The sequence below is a fragment of the Dama dama genome, chromosome 22 (assembly GCF_033118175.1).
Source record: "Dama dama isolate Ldn47 chromosome 22, ASM3311817v1, whole genome shotgun sequence".
In the NCBI taxonomy this organism is placed as follows: domain Eukaryota; kingdom Metazoa; phylum Chordata; class Mammalia; order Artiodactyla; family Cervidae; genus Dama; species Dama dama.
The window spans coordinates 24,442,280-24,461,770 of NC_083702.1; the positions used below are offsets into that span (position 1 = coordinate 24,442,280).

At 33.8% G+C, this 19,491-nt stretch overlaps 1 protein-coding gene across 3 annotated transcripts in view; it reads left to right on the plus strand.

Annotated features, from left to right (window-relative positions):
• Positions 1-19,491, plus strand: part of ATF7IP (activating transcription factor 7 interacting protein) — a 108,345-nt gene that overhangs the window by 33,795 nt on the left and 55,059 nt on the right. For all 3 annotated transcript variants that reach the window (XM_061125052.1, XM_061125051.1, XM_061125050.1), the window contains exon 2: positions 16,408-17,909. In XM_061125052.1, coding sequence (XP_060981035.1) covers positions 16,415-17,909 — 1,495 coding nt within the window. In that variant the 5' untranslated portion in view covers positions 16,408-16,414. The remainder of the gene's footprint in view (positions 1-16,407; positions 17,910-19,491) is intronic.

A 19,491-nucleotide genomic window follows, 5' to 3' on the forward strand; every position in this document is an offset into this window, starting at 1 on the left:
TGATGTTTCTAGATACTGTTTTTCTTGCTATTCTGAGTTAAATGTTTTCTTCTTTATATCTTCTCTGAGGTCTTACTCTTTTTGTTAAGATTTCTAGAACAATAAATGTATGAATATAGTACCACACTTTTTGTTTCTGCCTTTTATGGAAATATCTGTGATGTTTTACTACTAAATATGAAGTTTTCTATTGGTTTGAAGTTGCCATTATCAGCTAAGCAAGCAGTCTTTATGTTCTTAATTTTCATTTTTACCTGTGAATGAGCCAGGGAACATACTCAATGCCTTTTCAGTTTCTGTTGAAAAATGACAGTTAATTTTTAGGTTGTTAATACATATCTGAATATGCTTAATTTTTAAGTAATTAGAGGTATTTAAAATGTTTACAAAGTGCAATTTAGGATAGAAAACTATTTTCATTTAGTAGTTAGCCACACCTTAGGGATAGAGTGCTTCTAATGAGAATGTATAATTTTTTGTTTCTGGGCCTTAAAGATCTCATAGGAAGTGTCAGTCATTTCATACAGACTCCCTCCTAGTTTCTCCAAGGACTGTTCTCTGCACAGTATATTATTCAGAGAGTTGTTACTGCCATTAACAGTGACCTGGCTAATCACATGTCTTCTCCAGTAGAATAACTTTAGAATGTGTATTCCAATATTTAAAGGATGATAAAAAAATTTTGTAGAGAACTGTGATAAGTATTTGAAAATACCAAAGTAAGGTCTTTGATCTGAATTTGTGAACCCTTGAAAAGAACTTGGTGGTTTATTGCGTTTACGATTGTACTTCTTTGGGTTTCCCTCCCCAACCCCTTCGTTTTCCCTTTCTTTCATTTATTTATTTTTTTTTAATTCTGGAGGCTCTAGGCTCAGTTAAATATTTTAATGTGGCAGACAGCCAGATTTCCAATAGTCCTGAACTCAGCATGTTGCTGTTGCTTAGCAACTACTTGTGAAGTCTTGTGGATATAACTGAATTATAAGTAGGGTTATGGGCAGAAGTGCAATTGAAATTGAGATTGGTAAGAAAAGCATACTCTTTTTTTCCCCCTCCCGTTTGAATTTGAGTTATTCTTTATGCAGAGTCAGTTTTCAGAAATCTGGCTCATAAAAACTGGGTGTACTAACCCTATCAGGAAGACAGTAAGGGCTCTGTAGAGGTCTTGTTTGTAATTACACATTTGAAAGCCTGTTTTTATTATTAGGATTAAATAGTCTATACCAGAGAGGTAGCAGTTAATGGAAAATAGAGTTCTTCTCCTAATTTTCATGGTTATTCATGTAGAAATGTTTCTACAGATTGTATTACTGCCTATATTTCTTTTCCACATTTATGTTAAAATTTACATGTGTAACAAATTTTTTGTTATATTTCTATAAAAGTTTTTAATCACATTGTTTCTTTGGTGTCTTAAAAGCTGTCCTATAATAGTGACCATGTAGGCATTTGATAAATACACAAGTACTCCAAGCTATCTTTGCCATTTCTCAGTAGAGCAGTGGGTTTTCAAGTGGAATTTATTAAAATTTTATTTAAGGGTCAAAATTTAAGGATCCTCTCAGTCCTTTGTTTTCTATTTATTCCAGATGGAAAACTTTAGATCTAAAGGTCTTGAATGATTTGCCCAAGCCAACTCTCTCCAATCTGTGTTTTTTTCCTGCATTATTGTCTTCTACTGATGCAGATCTAAAGCTTTTTTTTTTTTTTGCACTCATATTTCATCAGTTTATACAAAGTTTAATTGTAGTCTGTAATTTAAAGTAAAAACATAAACTGAATTCAGTAGCAAGCACAACTAATCTGAGCTGATTTAGATGAGAACAGAAGAACGTGAGATCTCAGTAATACTTCTGGTCATCAGTCAATATATTTATAGAATGGGTGGAAAACATTGACTTCCTTGGTCTAATGGTTAGTAGGAGAGAGATTAAGAGAGTTTCCAAAGTATAATGTTTTGGTGAGATTTGCAGATTTTTTTTAGGTTCTGAAAGAAAACAAAGTGATAATCCTTAGTTTTGGGGAAGGAAACTGTGTTTTCTTAAAATACATCACAAGCTTTTTGTAGTAGCTTCTGATAGCCCAATTTGTGAAACTAAGCTTTTTAGGAACATTTGCCTAACACAAGTAGATTATATTCTCATGCATTGTTTGCCAGGGAAGTTCCAGAGTGGGCATGTAATTTTTCTTTTTTTGCTCCCTGGAAGAGTGCTGGTCCATTCCGAGTTGTATGCCCAAGAGAGATCTTGTTATCAAAAGCACAAGTTTTTTCTTAAATTCTAACAGAAGAAAAACATAGATTTGCAAATAAAATCAATTCAAAAAGTCGCAGTAAACATAATTTTAGTTAAATCTATTCAGCAATAATATACTAGCAAATATTGCTTTGCTACAGAAGAGAAAAATTATAGGTACAAAGAAGAATTTGAGTTTCCTCTTTGAAATGAAAGATTAGGCTTCTTTTTTTAATTTAGTTATGTTTATTGTTAGAGTTAAACTTCTGTACACATAGGCTATGGCCACAGAATATCTGGTTTTCAGACGACACTTTGAATACCTGTGGGTTGTAGGAGGGGAGGGTCTAGAGATGGGTAAGAGTATAGAAAGATGGAGGAGGGTGACATTTCTTGCATGTATCTAAACTTCTCTAGAACATTTACTTGCTGTACTAATTTTTAACGCTAAGGTGCCATTGATAGTTCAGACCTCCCAAAATTCCAATTGGTGTGTGATAAAATGTTTACTTTGAATAATATTCTGCAAATTTCATGCTTTTTCTGTTCTCTTGAAATATAAAACTGGTGTCAGTAAAACAAAAACATATAATAACTGCTTTAAATAATTTTAAGAAAATATGAAGTGCTGAGATATATATTTAAAGTGATAATTTGACTTACATATCTGGAATTGTAAAATACTTTTTTCCCACTTGTTGGGCCTTGTTATCAAATTTTGACCCATTTGTTACATTCTTCCCCCCTAATTATAACTTGTAGGTTAATTCATATCTTTTCTTTTGATGAGGATCATAGTTTGTTCAGGTAAGTAAACAAGATGAATTTACATTTAAGATTTAAATTGCCTTAAAGGTGTGGATACAGTTCTAGGTTAGATCTGAATATCCAAGTCACATGTGAATACAACATTAAGAAAAATAAGTAAAACAATAAGCTAAATTACCTTTCATTCAGACCACTGCTTAAAATAATAATATTTATGTTTTTAAAGGCTTGGTTAAACTTAATTTTAAAATCTAGCTATCCTTAAAAGGATATACTACCAATGGATTGCTTTTTTGATGTATTTTCATCCTTAACTGGAGCTCTTTTTGTTACTTAAAACTGTTCTGCATTTTTATGTCTTAAACACATTGTTTATAAGCTTTATTAAAAGTAAGTCTTTTACATGTAATTTTCATAATGAAGTTTTTAGACTTTCCTAATATCAAATGGCTTCCCTGGTGGCTCAGACGGTAAAGCATCTGTGTGCAGTGCTGGAGACCCGGGTTCGATCCCTGGGTTGGGAAGATCCCCTGGAGAAGGAAATGGCAACCCACTCCAGTACTCTTGCCTGGAAAATTCCATGGACTGAGGAGCCTGGTAGGCTACAGTCCATGGGGTCGCAAAGAGTTGGACACCGCTGAGCGACTAATACTGAGAGAGACTGAAGCATAATTAGGTTGGAAAGTTAGAGTGGTGACAAACATTCTTTTATTTGGGTGACAGAAACGTGTTGTCAACTTTAATATTATCCCACATTAGACAAAACTGAAAAACCAAACATAGCAGTATTGTAAAGATTAAATATTTATATGTTTAACTTTTGCTTGACATGAATAACAAGATTGTTTGTTTTCCTCAGGAATTGTTTTAGTTTGAGAAAACAGTTATTGAATGTTGACTGTGTGGAAAGCACTATATGTTGGAACAAGTTTGTGTCAAAAATAAATAAGGCCTAATCCCCACCTGGTTAGAGATCTGCTTTGATTAATATTTAATCTTTGTATTTTTAATACACAGTAAAATCTTTTACCCTTAAGTGAGATTCTCAAATGATTGCAGGGGAAAGGTGTTAGAAAAAAAATGCAGCGCTATTCAGATTTTGACAGATTTTAGAAGTTTAGAGATGTAAGAACTATGATTAAAGTGTTAACTTTTTCTCCTGAAAAAAGAACACTTAAATATATATGTACATACATACATGTGTACATATATAAGTAAAATGGTATGGACAATGGCATGTAACTTGAAATTCGTCCATTAATTTAGCTTAGAATTCATTTTTCTTTAATTGCCACTTAGTAAGAAAAAGTTCCAAGTTAATATTCTAGATGATGAAATGCAAGGTACATCATTTTCCCCAGGAAAATAAAGTGTTTTTGCTGGTGGTTTTCCTCATATATATTCACATCTATTCTGGGATTCATACTAGCATATTGTTTCTATTTTTAGGCTGTTGCCAGGCAGATTAAAAATTTCTCCTTTTAGGATTGCCCACTTTCTAGTTTTCTGATTGGTTACATGAACCTGCTTTCTTTAGCCAACCACAGTGACTATGCAAATTGTATTTCAGTTTCTGTTGCAGTGAGAGAACTGATAAGATGGCTGCAGGGGTTTTCCTTTGGGGTATGTTTATTATTCTAAAGAGGATTTTCATCATTATCTAATAATAAGCAAAAGTAGATTTTTTTCAAAATGGCATTTTATTTTTTGAAATGTGAAATCAACTAATTAAACAAGTTTTATAAGCCTTGAGAAATGCCTCTTGTGTGTCAGATTAGGTTAATTTTAATGGAGTTCTGTATTGAACCTTGTTAGAGGCAGCATTTTCTGTCAGTGGGTATATGTTACTTTTTGTTAGTAAATAAACATCCTGACTTCTCAAAGGAAGGCTGACTTCTCTGTAAACCTGCTGTATGTGAACATGCCAACATGTTAGTGTATAATTCTGTCAGAGATATTCTAGATTACTGCCTTTGCTTTATAAAATAATTTCATTGTTTCGCTTAAGAATCATTTTATTTTAGTTATATGTATATAGCCCATCATTCTTTTAGTCGATGTTCACTAAGTGTATATTATATTCCAGATACTGTGTAGCTTATTAATATTATTCCCGGATATTTACTTTATTTTTTATTCTTTTGTTAAATGACCTGTGAAGTACGTCATAGTGATACCAGCATATTTTTAAGGTGTTTTCTGACAGCAAAACTTGGGCATTTAAAATGTATTAATCTTATACCAAATACATGATAAGATGTGCCAAAGTATTTCATAAAATATACTTAAATGTAGGTATTATAGTCCATTTATAATAATTATTTATTTTGAAAATTGAAGTATAGTTGACTTACGGTTTTACATTAGTTTCAGGTATAAAATGTGATTCAATATTATTATAGGTTATATACCATATAGAGTTATTACAATTTTACTGACTGTATTCTCTGTGCTGTGACATTCCTTCCCTGTGACTTATTTATTTTATAACTGGTAGTTTGTACCTCCTGATCCCCTTCACCTGTTTCACTCATTCCCCACATGACCTCTCCTAATAATTATTTCTAGAAAGATACAAGTAACGTACTGTTAAATACAGTGGCAAGACACTTCATACTGAATAAAGATAGCACTGATAAACTGTAACAAAGTATTATGTAACTCCAGAAAGTTCAGTAAATAAACCTTGTTTATAAGCAAGTTTATCATTAATTACATGTAAGGCCTCTTGGTTATAGTGCCAGTTTATAGTAAAAGAGAATGCTCCTGTTTCACTTAAGACTCCCTAGTCCTTTTGGAAAAGGCAGTTGATTGCATTTCCTGTGCATAGGATACTTGATTCATATATGTACCTGGAGTGTTCATTTGCACCATGCTCAGTACTGTTTTCTTGTTGGTAAAATTTCTTTTGTTCTTTTATCTTATATGAGTATCTCATGCCCATTATTACATCCTGTGAGATAAACATACTATAGAATTATGTCCCATTTAGGACAGGGGAAAAAAGTAATTGGCTTATCTGAGAGGAACACATGGAGAACAAGGTTGCTGTTTTTTTCTACATATTGCCTTTTATAGAAGTATACTAGTGTAAGTACAGGTATACTTGTTGACCTAGAAGTGTTAATTCCCTAAAGTGGGAACCAATACTTAGTTCTTTTTGTTTTTGTTGCTTTGTGTTGAAAGTGTGACCCAGTAAAAGTCATAGGTTGAAAACAAATGAAAAAGTACTCAACTCTAGTTTTGCTGTTTAAAAAAAAAAAATCACAGGCTTATTGAGATGTAATTCACATGCCATACAATCCACATGATTAAAGTATACAACTCATTGGTTTTTAAAATACACAGTTGTGTAACCATCACTATAATTAATTTTAGAACATTTTTTTTTATTACATTATAAAGGAATCTTGTATCCGTCAGGAGCCATTCCTCATTTCTTCCCCAACCCCCAGTCCTAGCCAGCTACTTATTGCTTTCTGTCTTTATAGATTTGCCTATTCTGGACATTTCATATAAATAAAGTTACTCAATATGTGGCCTTTTGTGATGGGCTTCTGTCACTCAGCATGTTTTCAAAGTTTATTCATGAAGTAACATTTATCAGTACTTCATTCCTTTTTATAGCCAGATAATATTTCATTTTAATGGATATACCACATTTTATTTATCAGTTGCTGGACATCTGTTTTTATGGCTATTATGAATAGACACTTTTAGGAGGTTATGAGAAGTGCTTCTATGAGTATTGTGTACAAGTGTTTGCATGGATGTGATTTTATTTCTTGTGGATATGTATACCTAGGAGTAGAATTGCTAGATTTTTATAGCAGCACTGTTGAAGAAGTGCCAGCCTCTTTTCCAAAGCACCTGCTCCACTTTACAGTCCCGTCAGCTGTATGAGGATTCCAATTACTCTCCATCTTTTGCTAACACTTGTTATTTTCTGCTTTGGTTATAACCATTGTGTTGTGTGTGAAGTGTTAATTATGGTTTTGATCTTCATTTCTCTAGTGACTAATGATGTTGAGCATCTTTTTATGTCTGTTGCTTATTGGCTTATCTTTGGAGAAATATCTATTCAAGTCTTTTGCTCATTTTTAAATTGGGTTGTTTTATTGAGTCATAGCAGTTTTTATATATTCTAATAGATACAAGTCTCTAGTTCTATTGTTATTTGCTTGGATAACTTAATGAAAAGTTACTTTTAAAAAGATACTTGGATGTTTAAGAGCTTCTTGGTAATAATGTTGGAGCTAATATGTGAACCAGTCTGTAGGCTGATGAAATTGAGGGTGTACAGTCAGAGCTCATTCACTGTGTGAATAGGCCTTAGCAATTATATTAAATGACTTTTCCATTTTCAAAGAGAGAAGAAAATAGTGGCAAATACAGTATTTATGGTTTATTGTTTTGAACACTAGAAGACTCCATGGTTGCAAAATTTAAAGGATGAAATGCATAAGAAGTGTACGTATGCAAAGAAAGCAATTTCATGCTGAATCAAGTGTCTTTTTTACTTTACTAAGTTAATTATTATCCATGTAGTGAATGATAGTGGCATAGCTATTGATGTAAAGTTGAACTTGTATAACTTGTCACTTAAATGGGAAAAAAATATGCCTTGGTATAGGGTTATCTTTGAGTTAAGGAGTTGGGATGGGGAAGGAGTAGCATGCTCTCTGATAGCATTATACAGGCTTTGTTTTTAATTTCTTATCTGGATGATGGGTACACATATGTTCATTATATTAGAGTTTATATCTTGCTGCATGTTCTCTGTATTTAATAATGAAAAATTAATTATAAAAGAACATAAGTATTGCTAGACTTTAGTAAAATAATTCAAAATTTAAGCTAGAATCAAACCTAGCAAGCATCTAGTCTCACCTCCTCAGTTTTACTGTTGAGTGACATGAAATCAGGAGAGTTTGGGTGATTTATCCTGTGACAACTATTATGCTAATGTTGGAACACAGAGTAGATTTGGTTTTGTTAGTTTAGAAATCTTTGTTTTGCCAAGCTTTTATAATTATGTATTTTTGAGATGTGGTAGATTATATGTGCATGCATGCTCAGTTGTGTCTGACTCTTTGCAACCCCATGTACTGTAGCCTGCCAGGCTCCTCTGTCTATGGAATTTTCCAGGCAAGAATACTGGAGTGGATTGCCATTTCTTACTCCAATGGGTAAATTATATAGTTCACTGTTATTCTGGTAAGATTACATATCCCTGTGTTTTTCCATGTGACATGAATTGTTTCCCCATGAGAGCTTTTTTTCTCTCTACCCTCTTAACTTGGGTTTAGCCAATGGGCTATGAGTGAAAGTGGCGTCTACTGTGTCTAAGAAAAAGCTTTAAAATCCATTGTATATTGTATGGTTCTGTCATTGTGGGCTTTTTTTTCTCGGTCATTATGGGCTTTTCTCTATGCCACAAGACCTGGAATTGTGGGGGCTGGGGAAGCATTTGCTGCTTCTTCAGCTGATGACCTAGAATGAAGATTGTTAGTTATTAGCCAGTAAAAAAGCATTTTTTTTTCTTACTGCTTTATTACCTAGTGAAAGCTGACTGACACAGAAAGTAAGCTCTCCATCCTTTCTCCTTAGATTGAGTCGATAAGAAAAGTAAGCGCTATTTCCTATCATTTGAAGGATTTACCTCTTTCAACTTGCCCTCCTAAATCATTCTGGGTGTTTTATTTCATCCAAGTAAAGGGTGAAAAATTTTGGACAAGTGGTTCTTAAATTCTTGAGGAAATAAAATACATAGCAGTCTGTAATTTTACTCATGCTGCCTGGGTGCTGGTGGAGTTTGATGAGTCGACAGATAAGCTAGTGGGCCCTGATGGATAACTGGCTAATTTTCTGAGGGGTTGTAATTTAATAAGTGTGTTCTATAATTGAGTTTGTTGGATCAGGTCAATTAGTTTGACTTTGCGTGTATGACAGAATGATCCCCGAAATACACTGGAAGAAGTGATTTTAAGGTATCTTGTGTTTGCATTTTTTCATGTAGACTACTCTAGTATTCTTCAAAATATATCAGTGAATGCAACAAAGTAGACTGTAGTGACTGTTCTGGTTTGATGTGCTTATTAATCAATATTGATTTGCTCTTGCTTTGTCCAAGGGATTGTTGGTAAAGCAAACTTCTGTTTCCTTTGTTGCTGATGAGTTTTAAACATTTGGTTAAGGGATATCCCATTATATGTTTTGATATCTCAGCTGATATCATGAGGTTGCTGAGAGGCAGAGGGGTTATTTGTTGCATCAAATATTATGAGCGCTCGAAACCATACCGAACTCGTGAGTATTACTAGATAAGGAACGGATTTCCAGCAGTTAATGTTTCCTTTTTTTTTTTTTTTTTAAGGTAGTAGTGTTTTTCTGCAATTGAGGGAAGAACCATAGCATAGTAGAATTGAGGAATTGTGAACTGTAAGGGATTCTGGATTCTCAAGTAAAATATTGCCAGTGCTTTGTGAGTGACTTCAAGAGAAGTTTGGAAACAAGATGAAAATCCTTGTGGAAGTTTTAATAGGAGTAGTGATTATGTTTTACTACAGTTTTAGAAAAATAGTTATGGACAAAGTTGACAAGATACCTAGTATTTAAGATAAAAGTTTAGAAACTGTATTAAATCTGTGCAGATAAATAACAAGAGGATGAATCATTTCACTTGCAGTTTCACCATTCTTCACTAATGAGCAGTAAACACTACACAGGTTATTAACATTTACTGTGCAGCAGAGTGATTATTCTTTATGATTTTATTTCCAGGAGTATTGCAGAATTCTCAAGTAAAATTTAGAAGTGCAGAGTAAAGTCACACAGTTCTCGATTGAGAATGGAATTCTTAGCACAGTAACTGAGTTGCATTTCTACAGAGGCTAGGAATCCTCAGCATAAAGTGATCATTTAAGAGTAAGCCATCATTAGTCAAGCCTACTGACTAATGTTTATTTAATCTATTTAACATAAACTCAAATCTGAATAAAAATTATTTTTAGCATCCCATTATTCAGAATAATGTTATAGTACTACCAGTTAAAAGCATGAATTTAATTTGGAGTACCTGTGTCAAAGATAGAAATGTCAAGTCCACTTAAATGGCTTTGCTTAGCATTTTGCAAGTTTTTGCTAAAATTTTATTTTTAAATATACTTCATCACATATCCATACTTTGAATTAATATAGTGTTTGTGTATGTGTCTGTGCCCTTTGACCCAACAGTTGTGGTACTTCCTGTTGTTTTGTTAGTTAAAGCAGTTCTTGGAAAGCAGTAGTATAGATCCTCGTTTATTTAATCAGGAAAACCCTGCTATGGACCTGTTACTGAAATAAGAATCTGGGGCTATGTTACAAATATGTGTCAATTTCATCGTTCACCTTTAATTTTACACGTTTGGATTCTTGGTAGAGCACTTGCCCTCATCTGCTTCCCTTGTTGCCGGGCAAGGTTTGTGATGCTGATGTCTGATTGGTCTAGGCAGCTATGGCTTTAAGCCAATCAAACAGTGAATTTCAGTTCTCTCACAAGACTAAAGCATTCAAGCAGCTGCTGATTTATTTTTCCTATGGTGAGATTATATAAACTAAAAGTATGGCTGCAGCAAGCTCCCTCTTGGGTATGTTTGAAAAATTACAAGGTTCATCTGTAATTGAAAGAGAAAAAATGAAGTTTATTTTAAAAACTTGCTACTAAAAATCTCATAGGTTTGAGATTTTGAGGAAAAATATTCTGATGACAGATTTCCTAATTTTATTTTATAATTTTATATTTAAAGGACTAGAATGATATCATATAGAAAAAATTTCCCTTCAGTTTACATGAATATTTATTATGTAGTATATATATTTGCTTTATTTCTTCAAAAGGGGAGAGCTCATAACCTTTTTGTAACCTGCTGCCAAAGGCAGTTAAGGTGAAAAGAATATAGTAATTGTACTTATAACACTTAATACAGGTTATCAAGAATCACATTTTAATTTCATTAAATGAATCAAACTAAGTCAGTTCAGTGCAGTAGACAACAAAACATTTTATAATGCTATCCATAGTTAACCTTTGGGTCCAGAATACAATTAACTTCTGGAATTGGAAATCTATCTATAGGGATAGATGGGTATGAAAATAATCTTGTTAGTTATTTGGGTTTAAGATTTTGCTGGATTTTTAGTATAAATGTTTTATATATGTTAAAGACTATGGAATTTTAAAAAGAAATTTACAGTTGAATTTTGCAGATTCTAACCCATTGTGTAGAGACGTATGTTCTTGTTATGTATTGTCCATATTTGACTCATTCCCCAGGTAGGGCATGGATTTACATTTCTGGAAACATTCTTTAAATGAAGATAAATAAGATTTACACCTTTTATCCTATTTTATTTATGTGGTATATTTTGTGCATATTATAGGTTTAGAATTTTATGCAATTATGTTCTAGATTACTTTTATCAGACAAAGAACCTCACTGAAGTGTTGCGAATCCAGGTTTTAACTATGTTTTTCTGACCTTATTGTCTGTCTCCTGTTGCTGGGCAGGAATCAGAATGCTGGCTGCTGATTGGCTGAGTTTGTGAGCAGCTCTTGAATAGCCACTTAAATTCTTAAGCTTTTTGAGCAGGCAGATTGTAGGCTAAGACATTACAGCTTTTGGTAATACTTCTCTTTGTTGTTTCATAGCTATAATCTCTTTGCTAGAAAGAAGAGTGTGAAAGGAATGGGTGGAGGGGGATGAAGCAGAGAAGAAAATAATGGTTTCACTGAAGAAGAGGCTTATTGGGCTTTCCTTAAAAATAATTTACCCAAAATTTGGAAAAAAAAAATTCCAAGCCATAGAGACTTATTTGCAGGTAACACACCCTTCTTGGTTATTTAAAAATAAATTCCTTTAGTAAAGGTGAAATTCTTGTTAATACTGTACAAAAAGATTTTTTTTTTTTAAAGTGGTGATATTTCCCCACAGTTCTTGAATCTGAACATTAAAGTAAGGACTTAAAACATTTTTTCTTACTATCTTCCTTATGAAAAATGTTTTGAGGAGAAATAGTTCATTACATTTTACACATTTACTTCTAGATATGGCAGACACTTTCTGCTGTAAAATATAAGTGCTTTTCCTATGAAAATAAATTACAATCTTGTGAGAGCTTCATGACTGTAGTGTTGCTGCCTAAAAATGTAGTGTTTCTTTTGTAGTATAGTTTTGTGAATGATATGTCAGTTCCGGATGACGATATTTAAAATGATCTTTAGAAATGTTTTGTTCCAGTCATATAGTAATGGAGACTTGTTTGCAGGTAACACACCCTTCTCTCCTGTATCTGTCTTAAATATACATTATTTATGCAAAATAGATTTTCAAAAACTTACTGCTGATTGGTTTGCATAGATATGGCTGAACTAGTTTGAACTGGTTGTTCATGCTACTTCCTTCTTGCTTTGTTATTCATTATATTTACTTAGAACCCTTAAAAGATCTTGTAAATGGCTGTAGTGTGCACCCTTGTGGGTACAAATGGTAGTTATTCTGTAATTGTTTGTATAGTCTTTTATTTTACTGTATTGATGGCAATTTTGTTGATAAAATCAGCTTGCTTTGATAACATTTATTTTTATTAAATGTTACTTGGTGGCAGTTAACATTGAACATGATGTGTGCATGGTAGACTTTCTAATTCATATACAAACTACCAAAAATATTTAAGAGATACTTGTTTCAGATTCTGTATGCCTGAAAACCTCCTGAATATACATAGACAATTACAATAACATTTGTTGAGTGCTAACTGCTTTCCAAACACTTAATGTATAGAATCTCATAATCATTACTGCAACCTCTGTCAGGTACTGATATTCCCTTTTTAAGGTGGCTGATATTAAACACTGAAATGCTAGGTAACTTGCCCTGTGTCACATAGTAAGTACATGGGAGAGTTAGAAATCAAGCACATGTTTCTGTTGGCAGAATTCATGTTCTTACTGGAATTACTAAAAATTATGAAAATACGCTTTTAAAAAAAAGAGGAATGTTTGTTTTTAATGCATCTGGCAACAGCAACCAGTTATGTATATAACGGCTGAGAAATGTGGCTGTTACAATGTCAAAATCCAGAAGAATTGCAGTTCAGTATTTGAAAATATTTAAAGGGTAACCACACTCCTAGTACTATAAATTTAATCATTTTTATGCTTGGAGTCAGCAAGGAAAATGTCTACAAAACTTGCATTGTATCTTCTTTGCAGAACATTTTTCAATAAGTGCGAGTTTAAAATGGATTGTAGGTGGGAAAAATTTTGAAGTTTAAATTGTAGCTGCATTTAATAGTCCTTAAAAATAGTGCTGTGATAATTTTGCTTTGACGTTTCTTCTCATTTTAAGGTAATTTTTGTAAATAGTTTTACTCAGCTCTGTAACTTAAAAACCCAGGAAGACTAAGACCTATAAGTAGTTGGCTTACAGTAAGAGTATGAATGCAGATTTTATACTGCAATCTAAAAGTACTGTGACAAAATGGTTGGTTCTCAAGCTTTATTGGCCTCCATCAAATAGGCTGGGCCATAGTTTTGTGCCTTCCAGCTAGAGGAATGATGGAGTATCAGGAACATACCTGTAACTGAAAAGTTGGGTTTATTGTTTGTTGCAGTGAGAGAGAATGCTCACCACAGGGGAAACTGAGGCATATCAGTAGGAGGATATTAGAAAAAAACCTGGTAAAGGATTTATTTATAGTACAGGTTGGGTTTTGGTGCGGGGGGGGGGGGGGGTGGCGGTGGGGGGGGTGGGTGTTGAGGCAGGAGAGCCTTACTCTGGATTAGGTACTATCAGAAAGGCGGGGAGGGAGCAATTCTGTGCTCAATAACTATGTCAGTAACTGTTATCTATAAGGAAGACAAACTACAGTGAGGATAAAACTACAAGTGATTTAAAAAAAAAAGTGTAACCATCACTGTTTAGTCAGAGGGGGAGATATTTAGTAATTTATGGGTTGCTGGGTTGCACAGTGACGTTGTCTAATTTAAATGCTGAGTTTGTTATGTCCAACATGGCTTAGCTTTAAGCATCAGGTCAATTTTTAATAACATTGATCTTTGAACCTTAAATTCCTAGATTTCAGAGCTGCTTTTTTTCCTTTTTCAGGCAAGTATATCCTAGCATCATTCATGCTGGTAATGGTGATATTAAAGCAATATTCATGATTCCTGTGTATCTTAGTCCTTAAAAGGATGTTTGTTTTATTCCACTGCAGAGTGGCATCATTGTCTTTCTCTAGGAACAAATCTGAACTGGCCAGATGTTAACACAGAAACATTGATAGAGAACATCCTTATCTTAGTTCTTATCTTATTTTACCATTAAGTATGATATTTGCAATTTTCTTTTGTAGATAACCTGTATTAGATTTTAGTTGTTTACTTTTATTACATTTCTGAGAGCTTAATTATGACTCAGTTTTGAATTTTGTAGAATAAATATTCTGTGTTGAGATGATCTGTTGTTTATTTTTACCTTCTATTCTGTTTATGTGGTAAATCACATTGCTTGAAAAAGAAAAAATTTTTTTCTTAAATAACAGAAATGTATTATCTTACATTTCTGGCAGTTAGAAGTCTGAAATTAAGGTGTTGAGGGGGCCATGCCCTCACAGGTGAAGCTAAGGAAGGATCTGTTCCATATTTCTCTCCTAGCTATGGCTTGTGACTGACTAACTCCAGTTACCTCACAGTGTTCGCATGTGTATGTGTCTGTGTCCAAATTTTTCCCTTTTAATAAGTGCACTCACCATATGGAATTAGGACCCACCATGATGACCATATTTTAACTTTATTGTCTCTGCAAAGACCCCTATTCAAATAAGGTTACAATTTGAGAAATTATGTCTTAGGGTGCTAATTTATTTTTTTCAAGTGGACATCTTCGTTAGGCCTAAAATCTGCAATGCTTAGTGACTTACTTGTAAATCTACAATTGATTTTTTTATTAATGAAATTGACGCTATATATATGTATTTTAAATAGCTTATTCACATAGTTGTGTGTTACTACCTTTTAAAGAAATATACTTTTAAATAACTCACAGATGAAAGAAGAAATCACAATGGAAATTAGAAAATATTTTAATAGAACAGTGAAAAATATGACACATTAAAATGTGAGATGCAGCTAAAGCAGCGCTTAGAGGGAAATTTATAGCTTTACATGAATACATTATAAAAAAGAGGAAAGATTAAATTTAATGCTTAATATTTAGCATATTGTGGAACTGCCAGACTATTTTTCCAAAGCAGCTGTACCACTTTTACAATCCCATTGCCATCGTATGAGAGTTTCAATTTGCTCGCATTCTTACCAACACCTATTATTTCTTTTGATAATAGCCGTCCTGGTGTGTATGAGGTGTTACCTCATTTTGGTTTTGATTTGCATCTCTCTTATGACTAAATGATGTGAAGCATCTGTTTATGTTCAATGCTTATTGTCTTTTTTTGTATCTTTTAGAGAAATGTTTGTTCAAGTCTGTTGCCCATTTTTAAGTTGTTTTTTTTTGTTGTTATTTTTCAATTGCAAAAGTATTTTACATTTCCCAGATGTAAATCTCTTACCGGATATATTATTTGCAAGTATATGATTTGCAAATACAGTTGACCCTTGAAAAATGTAGGGACTAGGGATGGCGAACCCCTGTACAGTTGAAAATCCTCGTGTAACTTTATAGCTAGCCCTTTGTACCTGCAGATTCAACCAACCGCAGGTCAGGCAGTAGTGTAGTATGTATTTATCAAAAAAATTCCAAGTTTAAGAGGACCCCTAAAGTTCAAACCACATTTGTGCAAGGGTCAACTGTATTTTCTTCTATTGTGAGTTGTCCTTTCACTTTCTAGATAGTAATCTGTTATTAATATGTTAAGTTATTTAGATATTTCTGGTTGCAAATGTAATATTTCTTTATGTTCCTTAATTCTCCTTTCTTTTTTCCCCTATCTCTCTACATCTCCCCATTCCTCTACTGCTTTCATTCTCTTATTTTTCCTATGACAACTACTTTTTTACTTCATGTACTTTTTTAACACTCTCTCCTCCATACTCTATGAATCCATTAGCTTACTGAGAATGAAAACTAGGAATTAGTCATTTTCCCCCTAACATGCCTAGTAATTGATCTCTTATGAACTGTACCTATTATCAATTTTATGTTATATAAATTCAATAAATATAAAAATTAATACACAGCATTATGTATGTTATGCTTTAAGTTAGCATAAATAATTATGCTTTCTATAAATACTTTAAAATTATATAAAGTGGTGCTTGCTTCTAAGATCAATTTGTAATAAGTCTCTAATTAGGTGGCTTTGGTTTCAAGTGTTAAACTCTTTTTCTTTCTTTTTTTTAAAGATTCAAAATGGATAGTATAGAAGAACCTCAAAGAAAAGTCTTTAAGGCTCGAAAAACAATGAGAGTGAGTGATCGTCAGCAACTGGAAGCAGTGTACAAGGTCAAGGAAGAGCTGTTGAAAACTGATGTCAAGCTGTTAAATGGCAACCATGAAAATGGAGATTTGGACCCAACCTCACCTTTGGAAAATATGGACTATCTTAATGACAAGGAAGAGGTGAATGGCATTGAGGATCTTTGTTTTGATTCTGAAAAAAGTAAAGCAGAATGGAAAGAAACACCCTGTACCTTAAATGTTCATGTAAAAAGCAAGCAGGATGATGACTTAAAGTGTGAACCTTTGTCTGCAAATAATGTAAGTCCAGATCTAGCCTCTGAACTGGCTACTGAACCATCTTCTGGTGATTCAGCTTCTGATCTGGCTACTGGAGGTCTGGAGTCTGGAGATTCTGTCTCTGGAGACCTGGCCTCTGAAGCATTAACCTCTGGTGATCCTGCTTCTGGTGACCCTATCTCTGGCGATCTTGCCTCTGGCGGAATAGTCTCCAGTGAACTGGTCTCCAGTGAGCCAGTTTCTAATGAACTGGTCTCCAGTGAACCAGCCCCTGGTGAGTCGGTCTCCACTGAACCAGTCTCCAGTGATTCAGCGTGTGATGATCTGGCCTCTGGTGATCTTGCCTCTGAATCACTGGCCCCTGATGATCCAGGCTCTGGTGATCTGACTTCTAGTGATCCAGCTTTTGGTGATTCAGCCTCTGGTAATCCAGCCTCTGGTGAACCAACTTCTGATGAACCAACTTCTGAGACAGCCTTTGACCCCACCTTTGATCCAAGTTCGGTACCAGCCTGTGAACCAGTTCCTGAAACTGATAATACACAGCCCAGTAGCAATAAAGGTGATGATTTTCTTCAACAAAATAGAGACAATGAAAAGTTAGATCAAATTTTCTCATTTGATGAGAAAAATAAAGCTGATAGTAATAGTGATGCTGATGCAGAAGCTCTCGAAACGGATGATACAATTATTTGTTCAGATCTGTCTCCTGAAAAGAAGTTAGAAGAAGATGCAATCACAGAATCTGCTCTTGGAGAGGAGGCTATATCTAGCAGTGTGGAGATTGACCAAAGTGAAAAGAATGAAGAAGAAAATTCTGCAGACCTTATAGAAACCATTAGTGAAGATGTTATAAAAGATGGCAAAAATGAGAATATCCTAGAAAATACAGATTCTATGGAGACAGATGAAATCATTCCTATTTTGGAAAAGCTTGCACCTGCTGAAGATGAACTCACTTGCTTTTCTAAAGCTTCTCTCCTTCCAATTGATGAGTCAAGTCCAGATTTGGAAGAAAAGATGGAAGGTTCTTTTGGTTCACCATCTAAACAAGAAAGTAGTGAGAGCTTGCCAAAAGAAGCCTTTTTGGTCCTCTCTGATGAAGAGGATATTTCGGGTGAAAAGGATGAGTCTGAAGTTACATCACAAAATGAGACGTGCTCTCCAGGTTAGCATATTATTTAAATTTTAAAGATTTTTATTAGCTTTAATAAACTGCTTAGTAAAACATTCTCATAAAGTTTTAAGTTTCTTTTAGTTACGGAGGAAGTTGAGAATGATGGTGACTAGAATACTCTCTTAACTTGACAGGTTCTTAACTTCACAGAATTCAGAATTAACAAAGATGCACTCTGAGAGCAGCATTGTGTAAAGTGCTGAGAAGGGAGATAAAAAACGTAGAAAATATTACACTTGCCTGTAAGGAGCTTGTAGATTGGGAATAGAGACAAGATGGACCAATATAATACTGTGATGTAACAATTTCCAGTACATAATTAATCAAAATTCTAAAAGTTGTTCTTGCTGTCACTTACCAACCAAATAACTTTGAATCTATTATAAAGGCCTACTGTTTAATTTATTTTCTTCAAGTGTAACAAATTCCATTTTACAGTTTTCCAATTGAAGTCTGATTCTTTTAAGATTCTTTGTCCAGGGAATGATACCATCATTGCTGGAATTCAGAAACCTGGAGGCCTAATTATATGTTTGATATAGACTATCCATTTGCTTCCTAAGCATTCTAGATTCTACCTAATGTTTGACTCATTTTATAAATGATCTCTTAATAACTTAAATCTCTATTATTTGATTATGTTCCTCTCTTTGGTTAGATTCCCTATTACTTTAAGACTCCCTCAGACTCCCTATATAAAAACTGTATAAACTTCATGATTTGGTCAATGCTTGTCTTTCCCATCTCTTTTATTATTGCTAGAGAAAAAGGGAGAATGAGAAAATCCTACTTTGCTTTCATTGGTGACTCAAGCATCATTCCCATGTGAAACTTTCTCAATTACTTTCAGACTGGCATGAGTACCTTTATGTTTGCATTGTGTCGCATTCTCTTAGCCTTAGAACCCTGTGAGTGGAGTGACCTTGTAACAAGAAACACAGCATTTGGTTTTAGTTTGTTTGAAGAAAATAAAAAGGCAAAACACAGGATTCCCCAACCCCACTCCAATATATCATACCTACATTTCTTTTGGAGATAGAAACTTTTCCCTTATTAAAGATGACTTCATTTCCAAAGAGCATTCATTCATTTATTAAACCTGTATATATAGAAAGGCCAGTTTCTTCTCGGCTTGGGGATTTAAAGGTAAAATTTATTACTTGCCCTGAGGATTCTGACAAGAATTAAACCACAGGCCATTAAATACAAGGTTGTGAATACAGTAATAATGTTAAATTGGTAGGCTGGGAGTTTAGAGGAGAGTAACTTTATGAGATATAGATGTTTCAGGGAAGCACTTTCCTTTCACTATTTGTGTAACATAGAGTTTTAATGAAGATAATCCCTCTTAATTGCAACTCCATCCTACTTGCTCAGGTGAAAGATCTTGGAATGATACTTTTTTTGTTTGGTTCACGTTCCATATCCAGTCTGTCAGGAAATCCTGTTGTTGCTACCTGCAGAATAGATCTAGAATGTTGTCTCTTCTCGTCATCTTCACTGCTATCACTTCTGCTCTGAGCCATCATAATCAGGTCAAAATAATGCTTGGGTCACAGTTAGTGCTCAGTAA